Source organism: Hemicordylus capensis, chromosome 4, assembly GCF_027244095.1.
Source record: "Hemicordylus capensis ecotype Gifberg chromosome 4, rHemCap1.1.pri, whole genome shotgun sequence".
Classification (NCBI taxonomy): Eukaryota; Metazoa; Chordata; class Lepidosauria; order Squamata; family Cordylidae; genus Hemicordylus; species Hemicordylus capensis.
This window is the reverse complement of record NC_069660.1, coordinates 215447521-215467689: the sequence shown is the minus strand read 5'-3', so window position 1 is coordinate 215467689 and position 20169 is coordinate 215447521. Positions and strand designations below refer to the sequence as shown.

The 20169-nt window shown below is 45.1% G+C and overlaps 1 protein-coding gene across 1 annotated transcript in view; it reads left to right on the top strand.

Annotated features, from left to right (window-relative positions):
- Positions 1–20169, top strand: part of JARID2 (jumonji and AT-rich interaction domain containing 2) — a 307280-nt gene that overhangs the window by 169642 nt on the left and 117469 nt on the right. The window contains exon 3 of the mRNA XM_053249989.1: positions 11136–11277. Within this exon, the coding sequence (XP_053105964.1) occupies positions 11136–11277 (142 nt within the window). The remainder of the gene's footprint in view (positions 1–11135; positions 11278–20169) is intronic.

Here is a 20169-nt window from a genome sequence, read left to right as displayed (position 1 = left end):
CCCAAGCCTTCCCCTCCCCGTCGCTTGAACTCACCATTCGGTGAGTCTTTTGGGAGGGTGGCTGTAGCAGCGCTGTCTCGACAGTGCAGATTGGGGCAGGGCCTCTGGGTGTCCGGTGGTGGCAGCCCAGTGGTGTCCGGTGGTGGCACCCCAGCCAGTGTCCGGTGGTGGCAGATCGGTGGTGGGCAGGCCCTCCAGCGATGGCTCCTGTATGGCCCCAGGCCAGGGAATGGAGCAGTGGCGAGGGGCTGGGAGGAGAAGCGTGTGTGTGTTGGGGGGGGAGCCAGGGGAAAAGCTTGGTGGAAAACATCGCATGCCTCAGCAGCGCCCAGTGGCAGCTGCTGGAGCATGACCCTCCGGGCCAGGAGACATTTGTCCCCCCTTGCCCCATGGTATTTGGAAGAATTACATGAGCTGAAACGGCAAGCTTAGACGACTAGAGCTCAAGTGGAGAAAAACATGATGTGGATCCGACAGATCACAACACAGAGCACATTGGAGATCTATGCTCTGGCAGTGTGATGGGAAAGAAGTGGTTTGCTTTTGCAAAATTATGTCTAGTGGGGTTGTCTAGGGTTGTGAGAGGGCTGCCCCCTCACCCTTGAATTTGGACTTGGAACCATCAGTCACTCGCTGTGACATCTTTAATGACTATTTTGCAGGGAAAATATCTGTATTCGGGCCAAACTGGATTCCATGGTTATTGCAGAGTCTACTGTGGAGGTTTCCAGCAACTTCTCTTATAGCTTTAAGTTGGATCACTTTCAGTTTGTGACTCCTGAGGATGTGGACAAACTGCTTCGGACTGTGTATCCTACAACTTGTTCTCTTGACTCTTGCCCAACTTTGCTCATTTCATCTGGTAATTGTACTATCAGAGAGGGTCTGGAAAATAATCTAAATTAGCTGGCCCCACACAGGGCATCAGTGCGGTTGTGGTCTTACCGTGAAGAAGTCTGCATTCTTTTTTTTCTTTTTCTTTTTTTGTATCTGTGAGGCAGGCTTCTGGGCTTACTATGAGGTAAAGAGTTATAACCTAATCTTCAAGTCAAAGTCGGGCAACTCTTTCTGCTGTGGCAGTCTTAGCCTGGCAGCTTTCTTTTCCCATTTGCTACCCCCCATGTCTCCCCCCTGCCCCAGCTCCTTCTTTCTCCCCTCTGTTTCTTTCTTTCTCTCATTCTCTCCTCCTGTCCTCCCTCAGAAGCCTATGCAGCCTAATGCTTCGTGCTGTGAGGTCGCGTGTAGTTCTTTTGGGGTGTCTGTCTCCTCCATCTCTCCCTCTCCCCCCCCCCCTTCTCTGTGTCTCTTTTTCCTTCTCCATTTTTCCCTCTTTCTCTCTCTCTCATCTGTGCTCCCCCCCCCCCCATTTTAGCTTGCCTGCTTGTGTTTTCCACGCTGGCTGCCACCGCCACCTCCTTCCCCTGATACCTGGCGTCGGGCAGCCAAACGACGCCTGAAGGCTCCTGTGTCCTGTCCCCCCCAGCCCCATGTCTTTCCCCCTCCCACCCGAGTCCCCCCCTCCTCTGTTTCTTTCTTTCATTCTCTCCTCCATCTCTCTCTCTCTCTCCTCCATGTCTGTCTCCTTAGCAGAGATCTCCTCTCTCAGAAGCCTGAGCAGCCTAATGCTTGGTGCTGTGATGCATGCCTGCTTGTGTTTTCCCCATTGGCTGCTGCTGACTTCCCTGGCGTCGGGCGGCCAAGCAGCACCTGAGGGCTCCTGTGTCTCCCCCATTCAGCTGGCTCCTTCCTGTGTGAGCAAGTGGGCAAGCATATCCTGAAGGCGCCCATCGGAGTGCGGCAGCTGTTCAATGGCCTCCTGCCACCTCCGCTGCCCAGCCAATCCGCTTGTTTGGAACTCTCCCTTCCACACTTTGGAACCCGCCATGCATGGTCTGTCTACGGGAATTATTTGTATAGATGCTTCTCTGAGGGAGGGTAGGATGCTTCCTTGTCTTAAGGAGGCTATTATTAGACCTTACTTGAAGAAACCTGCCATCTTCCATGGTTGGGCAAGGTGATTGAGCAGTGGTGGCCTCTCGGCTCCAGGCAGTCTTGGAGGAAACACATTATCTAGATCCATGGTTTTCGGGTGAGCTATGGGGGTTGAGACAGCCTTGGTCGGCCTGATGGATGATCTCCAATTAGGAATCGATAGAGGGAGTGTGACTCTGTAGGTCCTTTTGTATCTCTTGGTGACTTTCAATACCATCAACCATGTTATCCTTCTGGGTCACTTGAGGGAGTTGGGATCAGTGTTCTCTCTAATTTTTTTCTTCTGTGTGCATAGTGAATTTTGTTCTGGGCGGCAGTATCAAGACAGTGTGTGCGCATATGCATTCAGAGTGGGGTCTTCCTCATTCAAACTGAGCGGGATCTAAAATTAACTGAGCGGTCATCAAAAAACCTGTGAGCGGATGCATGCACGTACGCACACCTTAGAGGGAACACTGGTTGGGATTGGTTCCATCTGTTTACAGTGGTTCCATTCCTATCTCTCTAGCAGATTCTAGATGGTATCGCTTGGAGGCGGTTGCTCTGCAAAGCGAGAAGTAATGTATGGAGTTCCACAAGGCTCCACACTGTCTCCAAGGTTTTTTAACATCTACATTAAAACTACTGGGAAAGATCAGGGTATTAGGTGCAGGGTGTTATCAAAATGCTGATAACACCCAAATCTATTTATCCACATGACATAACTTACCTAAATGCCTGCTGGAGGTGGTAATGGACTGGATGGAATTTAAATCCAAATAAGATGGAGGTACTGATTGTGAAGGGTCAGGATCCAAGAGATGGTTTAGATCTGCCTGTTCTGGATGGGGTTACGCTCCTCCAAAAAGAACAATCAAGTAGCTTGGGAGTGTTTCTGGATCCAAAACTTTCTCATGTTGGGGCAGTGTCTAGGAGCACTTTTTAGCAGCTTTGGCTAATACATCGGCTATGCTTATTTCTGACCTTAATACAGTGGTGCATATGCTGGTTACCTCCAGGACTGACTACTGTAATGCACTCTAGGTGGGGCTGTCTTTGTACATAATCTGGGAACTACGGTTGCTGCAGAACACGGCAGCCAGACTAGTGTCTGGGGCAACTCAAAGGGACCATATAACACTGATTTTAAAAGATCTGCACTGGCTAAGTGCTAAGTTTCAATAAGTTTCTGAGCAAAATACAAAGTGCTGGTTATTACCTATAAAGCCTGAATGGCTTGTGTCCAGGGTATGTAAGAGAGCACCTTCTTTGTCATGAACCCTGCCGCCTATTAAGATCATCTGTGGAAGTCTGATTATGGTTGCCACCGACTGCTTTGGCAACACGGGACTGGGCCTTCTCTGTTGCTGTGCCAGGGCTTTGGAATATGCTCCATCTCAAAACAAGAGCATCTCCCATTTCAGATTGCTTTTTAAAAGACCCTCAAGATAGACCTGTTTTCTCAGACTTTTAATTATAATTCTTTTTATTCTGCAAAATTGTTTTAATTGTTTTTACTTTGTTTTATATTGGTTGTGTTTTAAAATTGTGTACACTGCCTAGAGATACACGAATCAAGTGATATATAAATATAAATGAATGATTAGAATAAAAGCCTGAGCTTTGCCCATTTGGGGCAATTGTGGCCATCTGTGTCACATCCTACCCTATTCTTGAACTGCTTTTCAAGAGTGTAGGGGGTTGCTGTAGAGAGGAGGAGATACTGTATAATAGTTCCTTCTGCTCAGGAAAGATCTGGACCCAGTCTCTGCTTTCTGCATAGCCTTATTCTGCAGACATACATTAATCAGATTATGGTTAGGCAATGCTGAGGGGTTCAAGTTATAAAAGTCTCTAGAGACAACATAGTAAAGGAGACTATTCATTCATTCATTCATTCATTCATTCATTCATTCATTCATTTGATTTCTATACCGCCCTTCCAAAAGTGGCTCAAGGCGGTTTTCATTAAAACAAAACAATTAAAATCAATTAACAATTAAAAACATAGACTATAGAACACCATAAAACAGTTTAAAATATTTAAAACAGTTTAAAAACCCTGGAAGACCAGGTTACAGCAAGTTAAAAATATTTACAACTAATTTAAAACCCTGGACAGCCAGGCCAAACAGAGGGCTCTCCTGAAGGCAAATAATGAATTCAAATAACAGATTTCTGCACAGAGTGCATTCCGCAGCCCAGGAGGAGTTAGAGAGAAGGCCTGCCTCTGAGTCTCCACCAGACATACAGGTGGTAACTGGACATCCTCAGATGACCTTAATGTGTGGTGGGGATCATGCAGAAGGAGGAGCTCTCTAAGGGAACCTGGACGTAAGTCGTTCAGAGCTTTAAAGGTAACTAGTTGAACCTGCACAGAGCATCTATGCTGTAGTTTACTTACTTTTAGGGGTTTAGTTGGGATAATTTGATTGGTTGGTTGTTTCTTCTACACTCCCCCCACCTGCTGCCCCAATCTCTCTTCCCGCCCTCCCTCCCCGCCTCCTTCCCTAGTCTCTTCCTGCCCGCCCGCCCTTCGCCTCCTTCCCCAGTCTCTCTTCCTGCCCTCTCTCCCCTCCAACTTTCCTCCTTCCCCAGTCTCTCTTCCTGCCCTCTCTCCCCTCCAACTTTCCTCCTTCCCCAGTCTCTCTTCCTGCCCTCCCTCCCTGACTCCTTCCCTCCTTCCCCAGTCTCTCTTCCTGCCCTCCCTCCCTCCGCCTCCTTCCCCAGTCTCTCTTCCTGCCCTCTCTCCCCGCCTCCTTCCCTCCTTCCCCAGTCTCTCTTCCTGCCCTCCCTCCCTCCGCCTCCTTCCCAGTCTTTCCTGCCCTCCCTCCCTTGCCTCCTGCCCCAGTCTCTTCCTGCCCTCCCTCCCTTGCCTCCTACCCCAGTCTCTTTTCCTGCCCTCCCACCCCTGCCTCCTGCCCCAGTCTCTCTCTTCCTGCCCTCCCTCTCCCACCTCCTGCCCCAGTCTCTTCCTGTCCTCCCTCCCCACCTCCTGCCCCATCTCTCTTCCTGCTCTCCCTCTCCCACCTCCTGCCCCAGTCTCTCTCTTCCTGCCCTCCCTCTCCCACCTCCTGCCCCAGTCTCTCTTCCTGTCCTCCCTCCCCACCTCCTGCCCCAGTCTCTCTTCCTGCCCTCCTGCCCCAGTCTCTCTTCCTGCCTTCCCTCCCTCCACTTCCTGCCCCAGTCTCTCTTCTTGTCCTCCCTCCCACTGGCTTCTGCCTCAGTCTTGCTTCTTGCCCTCCCTCCCCATTCCCCTCCTGATCCAGCCTTCAATGGGCACTGGGGCTTCGCCCCGCCACCCCTTCCCCTCCTGACCCAGCCTCCACCACCAGCTGCACACTTCCCTAAGTGGCCAGCTGCCTTGCTGCCGGCTTCCCCAAATGGCCCACCACTCTCGAGTCACGAGTGGTGCCGAGTGCTGACTGGTGCCCAGCCAATCTGGCACCTCCGCAGCCCAGCCAATCAGCTGAGTGCTGGGACGCCCTCTCCATATCAGGATGGGCACATCTACGAGGATTAAATATATACATAACCAGCACTTTGTATTTTGCCCGGAAACATATCGGCAGCAAGTGCAACTGTTTCAAAACAGGCATAATATTGCCCCAGAGACCAATCTGGTTGCTGTATTTCGAACTTACTGAAGTTTCTGAACTATGTACAAAGGCAGCCCCACATAGAGCACATTGCAATAGTCAAGCCTGGAGGTTACCAGCTGATGCACCACTGTTTTGAGGTTGTCCTCTTCGAGGAATGGACGCAGATGTCGAATCAGCCAAAGCTGATAGAAAGCTCTCCTGGCTATAACCTCCACTTGAGATAGCAGTGTGAGGCCTGGGTCCAGGAGTACTCCCAAGCTCCGTACCTGCTCCTTCTGGGGGAGTGCACAGGGAGATCTAACTCATCCCTCAGATTCTGAACCCCTACAATGAGCACCTCTGTCTTGCTTGGATTCAGCTTGTTTGTTATCATCCCCTGCTAACTTGGTAAAGAGGCACCTTTAATGTGGTGATTCTCTTTATTTAGCAGGGGGAGAGTAACTGGCCCTATCCAACCCCAGCACAGGACCTCCAGTGACTGTTGCTGGTATCTATCTTATGTTTCTTTTAGATTGTGAGTCCTTCGGGGACAGGGTTCCATCTTATTTGTTTGTTATTTCTTTGTGTAAACCTCCCTGAGCCATTTTTGGAAGGGCGGTATAGAAATCAAATGAATGTATAAATGAATGAATGAATGAATGAATCATCCAGCCCATTACTGCCTGTAGGCAAGCATTTTGGAAACAAATGCCATTTCCTGATGATAACATTGAAAAGGACAAGTAGACTTTGGTGTCATCAGCATACTAACACCCACCATCAAATCTCCTGATGACCTCACCCAGCGGTTTCATGTAGATAATAAAAAGCATTGTGACAGAATGGAGCCCTGAGGGGACTCCATATAGTAGCTCCTGTTTTGAGGAGCAACTGCCACCAAGCTCCACCATCTGGAATCTACCCGAGAGATAGGAGCACAACTACTGCAAAGTAGTGTCTCCTATCCCCAACTCCCCCAGGCAGTCCAGAAGGATACCATGATAGATGGTGTTGAATGCTGGTGAGAGATCCAAAAGAACTAGTGCAGAGTCACACTCCCTCTGTTGATTCCCCGGTTAAGGTCAACCATCAGGCCGACCAAGGCTGTCTCAACCCCATAGCCAGCTCTAAAGCCAGTTTGAAATGGGTCTAGATAATCAATTTCCTCCAAAACCTCCCGGAGCTGTTGGGCCACCACCCTCTCAATCACCCTGCCCAACCAAAGGAGATTGGAGACTGGCCTGTAACTATCCATCGCTAAGGGGTCCAGGGAAGGCTTCTTGAGAAGCGGTCTGACCATTGCCTCCTTCAAACATGGAGGGACTCTATCTTCCCTCAGTGATGCATTTATTATATTGACTAGGCCACCTCCAACAATCTTCCTGCTAGATAGAAGCAGCCAAGTTGGGCAAGAATCCAGAGAACAAGTGGCAGGCCGCACCACCCCAAGCAGCTTGTTCACATCCTCAGGAGTCACAGATTGAAACTGATCCAACCTAATACTGCAAGAGGGAATGCTGGACACCTCCTTCATAGACTCTGCAGAAATAGTGGGGTCCAAGTCAGTCTGAATACAGGAGATTTTCTTTGCAAAGAACCCATTAAAAGCATCACAGCAGAACACTTCCGGAGACTGATTTGATGCAGGAGGAGCAGAAATTAAACTCCTCACAACCCGGGATAGCTCTGCTGAACGTGCACCCGCAGACACAATGCACACAGACCAAAATCCCCTTTTTGCTGCATGCACCGCTACTGTATAAGCCTTCAAATGGGTCCTATGCTGCATCCTGTCAAATTCGAGCTGAGTTCTCCTCTACTTGCATTCCAGTGGCCTACCCAGCCGCTTCAGCCCTTACAGCTCCTCTGTGTTGCCTTTGGCAGTATAACAACCCCAAAGTAAGGCATTTTCATGCTTTTAGTGCCATTTGGACAGGTTCTTTAGGAAGGTAAAAAACAGGTGGAGCAAACACTAATAGTAAGTGTACACTTTTCTGAGAGGAATGTGCAACCCCCAGCTGTTTTCTAGTGACAAATTGTTTAGCTTAGTGCAAGTATGAATTTGGAGCAGAAAGAGAATGGTTTTCCAAATGCAAGTGAGTTGACAGCCAGCAGGACTATTTTTGTGACTCCATACACTTCACATGGCTGGGCTTTCAGTGCGGCTGTTCTCCAGAACAAATATTACATTTGAAAAAAAATAAGTGCAGTACTGTCATAATGGTTACCTAACTAACTAGAGGGTCTCGAATTATACACTTGATTTAGTCTTCTCTGGAGTTTGCAAACTGTAGATTTAATCAACTTTTTTTTAAAAAAAATCAAGCTGCAGTGAAAAAGAAATAATAATAAAAGCTCAGTATTATGTGTGGCTTATATCCAGCAAGACAGAAATGCTTTTCAGAATCACTGAAGACAATTTTAAATACTGTCCTGTTCCATGGCAGTGGGAGGGGGGAGGCATTAGTATAATGAGTTGCAGTGAATGTTTCTGTGGTCGTTATGTCATTTTGGGGAAATTTTTTTCGTAAAAGGAGCTTTAATGAAAGGGAAAGGGACTTTAAATATGGTAATTTGATTTGTTTGTGTTTCCTCCACCTCATATGAATCCACTTCATAGTCTGATTAGTGGGAGCAATCAAAACAGTGATTTGTGCTTAACTTGGTTTTTTTATTTTTGCTTTGCAGCTCTTTACTGGGGACAGACATCCAGTCCAAAGTACCAATCTTCCTTTATTTTCCTCAAAAGGGACATGTATGCTTCTGTGTTTAGAAGATTTTTGTTATGGACTTTAAAAAAGAGACATTTTAGCCAATATGCATGAGCTTTTGGCTCAAAAAGAACTATATACTGCACTGGCGTCTAAAACCAATGACTTGAGTATAGGTTTTGTGGGAAAGGAAAGTGGTGGGATGGAGTCTCTGATTCTGGTTGCCCTGCTAGACAAGTGTCAGAAATTCAAAACTATCTGAGTTGAGTAAGAAACAGTGATTTCTGTGCTTACTCAGAATTGAAAATTGGCACTAAATTAATTGGAAATGATTAATTAAGAGACCTACGTCCTTCCCCCGTCTTCCTTGGTTTGGACCTGCACAGGTTTAATTTTTGGACCTGCTTATACTTGGGCTTGTTCACTCTTCCGTTTGGCAAAAACCCTTCAAAAATTATACATTTGTTGTATTGAAAACTGAAGGTTCTTATGAAGGAGATTTCATTAAAGGCCTGTTACACTGTAGTTTGATTTTTTCCTAACTGAAAATTGCCATTGCCCTGAGATATAGAACTGTAGAGAATGCTTGTGATGAAGCCTAGCAGCTGCCTTACATATCAGCCAGTTACCTAGTACAAGTAGACCAATGCCATTATAACATGTAGTGGGCCTAGTACTACATGAGAGGTGCGTAATCATTCAACATTAAGAGGCCGAACTTTAAAGAGAGTCTACTGTACCTTTTGCTGCATAAGTTGGAAGAGAAGTTGGGGGTTGGGATGGAATACAAATGCACACCCATGTACCCCACGCCCAACGTATTCCTGTGTTACCACTTGTCAAGATATTACAAACTCTGTCATATGTATGGGCTTCTTGTCCCTGTTTCCCACTGCTGCTATTTATACCTTGGAGTGCAGAACAGAAAGGAGAAAGAAGAACAGTTAACAATGAAGGTGGTTAAGGAGAAACCCTTTACTAACACACACCCTTGAAGAGTGTTTTGAGAATGTGGAAAACAGGGTGATATTATCCAAGATATGATTGAAATTCCCACGGCTGTTAGATCTTTAAAAATTCTTAGTTAAATATTAAACATGGAGCATATTGCTTTTAAAAAAAGATATTTGGTGCAATGTCTGCCACAGGTTTAATATGTCTGTAAATGTTTAATGATATAGTGTGGCTTAGTGAACTGGTATTTAACTGCTGTTCACCAGAAGCAAGTCTTGGGTCAAATCTTACTCTTGTTTTTCCTGTGCAAGGTGGCGAAAAAAGGGATTAATTTTAACCTTGTTCTGTAATGTGTTTGTGTGCGCGCGTGTGCTTAGCATTACTATGGTTGTCACCTGACTGACTTATTTTATGATTGGGCTCTATCTATTTTTATATGAGGGCCTATTATGTGAGGGCTGGTAAAAACAACACATGTTGGACAGTTTTTAAAATTCTGTTTGGTAAAATCTGGCTATCAAAATACTTAAGCATCCATCTTTAGGTGATTAGTTTATTTAACTGTAAATAGACCCAACTAAGTCCCATTTTTTTGAAAACCCAGAAATGTATTTCACAATGACTAAAATGTAATGTGAAATATAGATTTTATTACAAATAATTGGTTTATAGTGTGGGGTACAATAACCATTTTCTGTAGTCTGTAGTAACTTGAACCTCTTATGCAGAGTCTTAGAGACCTATAATTCCATAACTGTGCACTTCTTCAACACACAATTTCCTGCAAGGATAGACAAAGAGCCAGCGTGGTGTAGTGGTTAGAGTGCTGGACTAGGACCAGAGAGACTCGAGTTCAAATCCCCACTTAGCCATGATACTAGCTGGGTGACTCTGGGCCAGTCACTTCTCTCTCAGGCTAACCTACTTTACAGGGTTGTTGTGAGGAGAAACTCAAGTATGTAGTACACCGCTCTGGGCTCCTTGAAGGAAGAGTGGGAAATAAATGTAAAAAATAAATGAAATAAAATAAATAAATATTGAGAAATGTTTGAAGGGATGGAGTGCAGGATGGTTCAGCTCCCCTCACCTCTCTGTCCCCTTTTCATGTTAAAATAAAACCCCTAGCCTTACACCATAAATGGAAAGGGAGAAGAGCTAGTCTTGTGGTAAAAAGCATGAATTGTCCCCTTTGCTAAGCAGAGTCTGCCCTGGTTTGCATTTGAATGGGAGACTACATATGAGCACTGAAAGATATTCCCCTTAGGGGATGGTGCTGCTCTGGGGAAAGCACCTGCATGCTTGCATGCAGAAGGTTCCAAGTTCCCTCCATGGCATCTTCAAAACAGAGATTCCTGCCTGCAACCTTGGAGAAGCTGCTGCCAGTCTGTGTAGACAATACTGAGCTAGATGGACCGATCGTCTGACTTGATATAAGAAAGGTCCCTATGTTCCTACACTGAGAACAAAAATGGCTATTCCCATTATATCTAGTTTGGTCCTAAGAGGGTAAGCCATGAACCAGAAAGTCTTTGATTAAAATCTCACCTTGGCACTGAACTCACTAAATGCTGGTCTTCATCAAGCTTATCTGGAATGTGGAGATAAAGGGTTGGGGAAAGGTAGCTGAAATATATAAATAAAAAGGATTGCTGAAATAAGTGCTTAGGAAAAATGCTATATAAGGGCAAAGTATTATGTTTCTTTAGTAATATAGTTGGTTCACTTAAAATATATTCTTTGAACCATTAAATTAGATTAGTCTATATTTTCAACAGTTATGTCTTCGAAGGCAATAGGAAAGGATTCTTGGTGCTAATGTGAATTTGTTTATGTGCCTTTTGTATATCTTGGAATGAATTTACTGCTAGTCCTCTTAACAGTTTTTGTTTACAGTCCTCCATTTTGTCTTTAATTACAGGGCTCCTTAGTAATGGCCAGTCTAAAGGATTACGACCGGGGTCTGAACAGCTAGAGAATGAGAAGGACGATGCATCGCAAGTGTCCTCGACTAGCAATGATATTGGTTCTTCAGATTTTGAAGAAGGGCCATCAAGGAAAAGGTCAGATTATCCTAAATTACAGTCATCCAAGGTGCAGTAAGTGCCAATGGATCTGAGTGGGCCAGTGTGATTGATTCAGTGTATAATGTGTGTGACAGTTGACAGGAGTGGGTTCAGATCCCTGCTTAGCCATGGCACACTTCATGGCCATGAGAAAGTCACCAGCTTGAAGCCTTACTTTCCCAGGTGTTAAAAGGGATCTGCCTGAAAGGCAAACACTTGAAAGCGCGCGCGCGCGCACACACACACACACACACACACACACACACACACACACACCCAGTTAAAATTGCAGTGTTTGATAACCATGTTAATATGTTTTTACAGTAACAAAACTAGAGCTATTATGTAAACATTTCATTTAAATGTGAAGCTCTTCCTACCTCCTGTCCTGATCTGAGATCCATTTGAAGTGAATGTCTTTTTAAGGCTTTCCATGGGTCCTTGAGGGTTCATATTCATTTCTGCAGTGGCTGATTTGTTAAACGAAACATGTACTCACACTGTTTATTCAAGTCTCTGAAGGTAATTGTCCTTGTCACTGTATAGTTTACATACAAATAATGTAATTTCATAAGAGGAACCGTTAGTGTCATCACATTTGATTTACTTGGAATAGAACCAAAGGACAATAGTTTAGAAGGCATAGATAATCGGAGAGGGCTGCCTGTATTTGGGACCTCATTATAAAGATGTTGGTTATTGTCAGTAGGGGAGCTGCTCTGTGATAATACTGTAATGATCTTGCTCCTGTCTTCTAGAAGTCAGCAGCAGTGAAGTCCTTGTTGAACTCTCATTATGCTGAAATCTGGGCCAGTTCCTATATGTACAAAATGCAAACTAAAATGGAAGGGCCCCAGCCAATTTCTTGAAGTAAAATTTACTGAAAGTAGAGCAAGCTATAGGGGTTCTCCCCCACCCCCACCTTGTATCAAGAAGTCACCTAATGGCACAGCAGGGAAATGACTTGCCTAACGAGCAAGAGGTTGCGGGTTCAAATCCCCACTGGTATGTTTCCCAGAATATGGGAAACACCTATATTGGGCAGCAGTAATATAGGAAGATGCTGAAAGGCCTCATCTCACACTGTGCAGGGAGAGACAATGGAAAACCCCTCCTGAATTCTACCAAAGAAAACCACAGGGCTCTGTGGTTGCCAGGAGTCAACACTGAATTGAGGGCACAACTTTACCTTTACCTTGTATCAAATTAAGGAAAATTGATTGCTTAAAAGGTGGCTTGCTTAAAAGGCTGTGCTACAGCCCCAAAGCAAAATAAACTAGGATTACTTGAAAGGCAAAACAGTTTCCTGAAGAATTCTCCTCCCCGCCCGCTCAAATAATCTCAGAAATAGTCTCTTTCAGTTATGGGGAACCAAGTCCATCTATAGCTGTGCATAGTGTGTGTGTGTGTGTTTAAAAGGCATCCATACAAAAACCTTTGAAAACGGAACAGGCACATCAGGAGTTTCAAAATGCCCCCCGCCACACCATTTGGAAATAATACATATACAATACTACAGTATGCAGCCCTTTAATTATGGAGCCTACCCTCTGAACATCTTTCTCTCCCCATTTCTGTAATACTTCCTTTTGGTCTACTCTTTCCTGCAATTCTTTCTACACTTCCCACCCTCCCTTCCCTTCCCTAGGACTTGTTGACACAGTCTGTTTCTGAGATAAATGACTGTTAATTCAGTTTCCCTCTCCTGTTGAGTAATCCCTTGAAGGTAGAAACAAAAGCCAAAGAAAGTTGAGAGCTAGGAAAAGAGCCCCAGTTTAATTAGGGGCTATTGATTTGCCTTTCCTTCCTGTATAAGGAAGTGATTATATCAAGAACAGCATGGACATTATTTAAGCCAAGGATGCTCATCTGGCAGGGCATGGGCTAAATATGGACTACATAGCAATTTTATCTCACCACAGAATCCCCTGTCAAATCCTTAGTCATATGATAACTTTTACTTGGAAGGAGCGGAAATCTTTCCAGAAGTATTTTTATGTACAAAGGCAATGGATAAGTTTTATAAATCATAATTTTAACACAATATCTCCTTTTGAGTGTGGTACTTTGACATGCCTAAATGCTTCTGTTTCTTAGCTGTGAAATCCTAACTTCTGTGTTATGCCTGTTTTATGACAGAGCAGGAATACCCATGAAAGTATATGGCTGTGTGGCAAAATACACTTCTAGTTCCTGGACCTTTGTTTGGGGAACAGAATGGCTTGCAATTATAGAAAAGCTGACCATCCATGATTTAAATTATGCAGAGTTCAGAACTTTTAAAAAAAGTTATATGAAAAAACAAGTACAAAAATAATAAATATAAAATACCGTTATAGATTGCACAAGTGTGCTCGATAAATTTTTACCAGATTAAAATATTTTTAAATTAGTAGGCGGATGACCAGTAGTTCTTAAAATATAATTACATCCTTGGACTCCCAAGCATCATAGATTTTTTTGAAACTCGTTATTTAAGAACAAATAGACAGTTTAACTAATTTAATCATATTCCACGCTCTCATTAACCACTCAATCTTTGTGGGAGCTGCTGCTGTTGCACTGCAAATATTAATTGTGTCACAGTTACAAAGACAGATCATAAATATTGCTTGGCTTGTGAGTTTAACAAAACACAATTTCCTTTTGAACCATACCTATGTTTGGTTCACAAACTCTGCACAACTGCAGAGTTAGAACTAACTCTGCACAACTGCAGAGTTAGAACTAACTCTGCACAACTGCAGAGTTAGAACTTGTGGCAAGAACAGTGTGTTGAGATGATGAACAAGGAAGTGTGCCTAAACCACCCTAGGGTGTATGGCCCAAGCTTTAATTACCATCCACTGGCATATCTGACCCAAATACATGCTCTCTCATAGTTGGCCTTTCCAAGCTCCCTTTGCATTTTCCATCTCTGTTGTACCTGTATCCATGTAAATAAATGCATGTAGACTTTCCAGTATAAAATACAAATTGTGTTTCTCCCCCCCCATCTGATTTTTATTTACTTTTTAAGAAGTTTTGCCCCCTAGTGGTTGAAATGTTCCTGTGCAGCTTTGCACAAGGCTGATGGCCTGCTGCCAACTGAAATATGCATTTAATCAAGGAGCATGCCAGACTTAGGCTATTAATGATTCTCTCACTCCCATAACGAGAATATGCATTGGTTCTGGTTTTCAAGTAATGCCACATGTGCTGTATGTCTCTTTGCTGTGCACACTGGAACAAATCATAAGCTTTGCACAGATAATGAAGCAAAGACCTCTGGGGTCCTTGTTGAGTAGTAAATCAGGCTTAGGAGATGATGGAATCTTGCTCCTAATTAAATCAGCACCTAACTTCTCCCACTGAAGACTGCTTGGGATGCTAGGGTTAGCTTGTGGAAGTTCCTGAAACCAGTCCCCTGAGGAAAGTAGGAATTGTTGGGAAGAGTTACATGCGTGTCTGCTCACAAATGTTTGTGTGTCATGGATGTGTCACTATTAAAAAAGTAACTTCTTTATCTGGCTGCCTATTCCAGGTGGAGTAACGTGGGGTCATGTTAGTCTACGCAATAGTGTGTCCAGTGGAGTGGCAACACATTGGGAATTGATATAGGCCCCTTACAAACATAACGGATAACTGCAGTTAATTGGGGCAGAGGCTGGAACTCTGTTACATTCGAACTTCAGACGTTAACCAAACTGGGGCCAGCCAAACTCCACTTGCAGGAGAGGGGAAGCCCCTCCCTGCTGTCTGGCCCCTGAGGCACATTCCAGCAAGCTGCACACACACACACCCCTACCACTGTGGGCAGAACACCAGCACCAGTGAAGTGGCTGCGATTGGCCACCATCTCAAAGAGGGCGTGCCCTTCATCCTTGGTTAGCTTCCTCCAGTGGATGACAGCTTAACCCCTTCCTCACTGTACTCCTAGCTATGTTGCCCTAATAAGTTCTCTGCAAAGCAGCGGATTAGAAAAAGCTCTGCACCTCTAATGGAAAGAAACACAACGGTTAGAGAAAGAATGAGAAAGAAGTTGCCACTTGCTGCCTCCACAAAGAGCAGAGATGGAGGGGAAGGAAAGGGAACGGGCAGGGCGGCGGGGGGGGCGATGACACAAGGGGCAGATCATGACATGCAAGGACCATTTTCTCATGTACTTCTGTTATGAAGTGATGGTCCGCTGTCGCCCCCCCCCCAGGATAAAATGTTTCAGAGAGAGGAGAGCAAGAGGGAGAAAGCAATCCTGCCCTCCCTGCCACCCCTCGCAAGGGGATCTGATTGCAATCTCTGCTGCACCAATCCCCCCAAACCGCTGCTTGCCCTCCCCACCAATTGCAAGAGGGATCTCACTGCCACGTCTTTGCCTTCCCCAGCCAACACCCAAACCCACTAGTTGCACTCCCCATCTCTGCCTGCCTCCTCACTTCACCTCACTGACCAGATGGGGTCCCACTTCTTACTGAAAGAAACAGAATGGTTTAAGGAAGGAAGGAAGGATCAAGCCGTTTTGCTGCCTCCACAAAGTGCAAAGATGAGGGAGGGAGGGAGACAGACAGGACAGACACAGGAGGCAGATCATGACATGCAAGGACTAATGTTCCCTCTGACAAGGATTCCCAGATGTTGTTGACTACAACTCCCAGAATTCCCAGCTGCAATGGCCTTTGGCTGGGCATTATGGGAGTTGTGGTCAACAACAGCGGACCATCACTTCATAACAGAAGTACATGAGAAAATGGTCCTTGCATGTCATGATCTGCCCCTTGTGTCATCGCCCCCCCCGCCCTGCCCGTTCCCTTTCCTTCCCCTCCATCTCTGCTCTTTGTGTAGGCAGCAAAGTGGCAACTTCTTTCTCATTCTTTCTCTAACCGTTGTGTTTCTTTCCATTAGAGGTGCAGAGCTTTTTCTAATCCACTGCTTTGCAGAGAATTTATTAGGGCAACATAGCTAGGAGTACAGTGAGGAAGGGGTTAAGCTGTCATCCACTGGAGGAAGCTAACCAAGGATGAAGGGCACGCCCTCTTTGAGATGGTGGCCAATCGCAGCCATTTCACTGGTGCTGGTGCTCTGCCCACAGTGGTAGGGGTGTGTGTGTGTGCAGCTTGCTGGAATGTGCCTCAGGGGCCAGACAGCAGGGAGGGGCTTCCACTCTCCTGCAAGTGGAGTTTGGCTGGCCCCAGCTTTGTTAACATCTGCAGCATCATTTGAAGTTAAGAACTGGAACCTCAGCTAACTTGAACTGTGATTAGCTGGTGCATCTAAATGGCCCCAGTGTGGCTTTGTGTTGATATAGGCTGATATTGGAATGTCAGTTCAGAATACAAAGCAGGCTCGTAAAATTATATGAACTTAAGATAGCCTTGTAGATAAGTGCTAAAAATGTATTTTTTAAAAATCTTCCTGCTTACATGTTTCTATTTATCCCATGGCCACATGCCTAGAAGGAATTATTACTAAACATGGGTGAATGGCTAAGTCAGCTGCAATGAAGGGGCAAGTCATTCACACAGAGTTTGATTTCCTTCATTTCCTTGCGGCTTAATGTTGTCCACTAGTACAAGATCTCTTTATTCTCTGGATATCAAAGTACTTCATGAGCTGTTAAACCTCGTTTAACCCTGTAGGGATTAGATTTGTAACAGAGGGATTGTTCTATCAAATCTTCAAATGTAGCTTTTTTTCAGCAGTGCAGGTATAGTACTTTAAAATATTCAAACCCAGAGACTTTCCTACAGTCAAAATAATGATTACGAGCCTTCCTCAGGGACAAATGGTCTTTGTAGTTTAACAAAAAACACTCTTCATAGTACTTTGAGCACCTACTGCGTAAGCTATAAAGAGGTTTAATCCTGTTCAAGTGTGGATCTGTAATTGTTGACATGGAATGTTGTGAATCATAAATGAGTGTTTAAATAATGGAATTCATTTTCAGTATTGGGAACACAGAGTGGGTGAGAGAGAGAGACTCATGTTGTGTTTGGGAACCTCCCCCCCCCCACATTTTGGCACAAATTGAAACCTGACTGTTAATTTACTTTAAATATAACATTTCTGGGACATGTACTGTCATTATTGCCAAATTAACAGATTTTAGTTCATAATGAGATTTTCCCATCAAAAGATGAAAAGAATCCCAGTACAAAATCAAGGCCATTCAGACATCACACTGAATTTTTCTCAGCATACTTTTTTGTTCCTTGCAACACTCTCATAAAAGGCAGCTATATTTCTCTTTGGAAAACTCTATTCTAAATGCTGTCTTTAGAACAGTGTGTGTAGAAGGTCTGTGGGTAGGTTGCTGGAGAACTGGGTTTTTTAAACTGTGAATGATGTAATTATAGCAACAGCAAAAAGACTCCCCCCCCCTCACAATCAAATTAGACTTGTGAAAGCAAGCCCTGACATGTGACCCTTATGCACCAGAACAAAACATTTTCCACTAAGGGCTTTTGGGGGCAAAAAAGGCTCTGCTATCAGTTACTTTTGGTGGGAAATCTATTGTATTTAGAGCTTTTGGAGCCCTAATTAAACATCAGAGTGTTGGCCCCAAATGCACCCCACATCTGTGAATCATGGTGGTTTGCTATGACTCGAACACAATTTCACCTTTGGCAAGTATTAATTGTGGGACTGCTGCTGCTCTCTGAGCACAGGTCTCATCCCATCACCAGTAGGGAAGTAAATGAACCTCTTCAGAGGTGTTCTGTTCAGGCCAGTTCAGCGGCGGTGGGGTTCCCTTTAAGGAGCAGGGAGGGTGCCCCTTTCCCCCACGTTTTCCTCACCAGCACTGTCATGGGGTGGCAGTGTACCTCCTTGCTGTCCCGGTCAGCGTTGTACTTCTGGTACAACACACTGACCAGTGATGTTGGTGACAGCACGGGTGGGGGGGGTGGCAGAAGGCACCCTCTCTGCTACTTAAAAGTAATCCCCCTGCCGCCGAACTGGCCCAAACGCCAGTTCGTGCACATCCCTAATCTCCAGTAGGCATGTGCTGAAAATCAGCTCCCCTTACTATCTTCAGTTACTGTTTAAAATAAATTTAAAAACAGAGTGCCTCTGGTCACATGCAGAGGGCCTTTCTGCTGAGGGGAACAAAGTTGATGTTTTTAATCAGAATGATTTTGAAATGCTGTGCATGCCTCTCAATAGATTGCTAAGATACAAATAGAAGATAGGGAAGATATGTGACATGCAGAGACACCAGTGTGGTAGATTGAATACAGTGCTAAACTAGAATGGAGAGGTTTGGGTTTAAACCAGGGGTGCCCAGTTCAAATGTCTTTTTGGGCCGGAAGAAGCCATGACTTAATGTGTAGGGGCTGAGGTCAGTTTTCAGCACATTGTTACACTAAAATTAATTACTTAAACAATAATGAACATGAGGGGGCAGAAGGCTGGCGTTGGGGGAAGGTGAGGGCAAAGAGGGATGAGGAATGGTGTTTGTGGGCTTTGGTTCAGGGGTTGGACTAGCAAGGCAGTTGAGGAAAACCTGGTCTCAAGCAGACAAGTGCATTGAGCTGCTGCTGCTTGTCACAGGACATGACAAGAGCACTTCATGGCTTCTGCTGTTGCTGCAGCTCTGTTGTTGCAGGCAAACAAAAATCTCTGTAGGCCAGATCTGGTCTCCAGGCCTTATGTTATGCAGGCCTGGTTTAAACCCTCACCCAGTCAGTTACTACCTCTCAGCCTAACATATTTCATAAAGTTGTGCAATAATCAAATTGGCCGGGGCGGCAAGAATGAGATACACCACCTTGAGCTCCTTGGAGGAAAGACTGGTTTAAAATGTAATAAATTAACACATTTAAAACAAATCCAAATGTTCAGTTTATACTGAGATGTTGCAAAGTGAGTACATTGTTAAAAGATGCATTATTCCTCTCAGGTGGCTACATGTACATGGTTCCTCTAGTGGTATGCACGAACCGGTTTGAAGGCCGTTCAAAATGCCTCCAAACTGGTTCACACAGGCGCCGGCTCGACGGTTCAACACTGGGTGTGTGTGTGTGTGTGTGTGTGTGTGTGTGTGTGTGTGACTTCCTTTAAGGGTGAGGGAGGGTGCACTTACCCCTCCCACTGCTTCCCCCCCCGCCGGCGCTCCATTTTTAGGAAACTTCTTGGGGCGGCAGTGTACCTCGCTGCCGCCCCTTCCCCCATTCCTGGCCAGAAGCAGCAACGGCACATGTGCCTGCTGCACAGACGCGCGCACACCATGCATGTCGCACGCATGACGTGTGTGCAGTGTGTGCAGCGCGTGTGTGTGGCAGGTGCATGCACAGTCACTGCTTCCGGCCAGGAACAGGGGAAGAGGCAGCAGGGAGATATGCTGCTGCCCCAAGAAGTTTCCTAAAAATGGAGCGGCAGCAGGGGGAAAGCGGTGGGAGGGGGAAGTGCACCCTCCCTCGCCCTTAAAGGAAGACACACACACACACACACACCCCGGAGTCGAACTGCACTGCGGCGGTTCCGTGCACACCACTAGGTTCCTCTAGCATGTCCTGAGCCAGATTGGTGGTCCATGGTGCAGCTTAAAATATTGCAAATTCAGTATTTTAATGTGAAAAGATGTGTCCACTGTGCTGCCTGGCTTGGGTTTCTTGTGTCTTAGACCTTTTCCAGGGAAATCATCAAACAGTTCTGTTTTGGTAATATAACCAAAATGATATTCTTATGAAGGGAGCACTTACAATTTATTTGAAATATTATCAGGCATTTCATATTCAACTGAATGTTAGTTGTTTGTTTGTTTTTTGATACAGATAAATTGGAGTCAGTGATTGACATCCAAACTAAGTTAATAGTATTACTGAGGTGTTACTTTAAAGAGCTACTAAATTTCAATAGGACTTATATCGAGCCATTTAGTTGGGATGTCACTCGAGTGAGTGAGTGAGTGTGTGT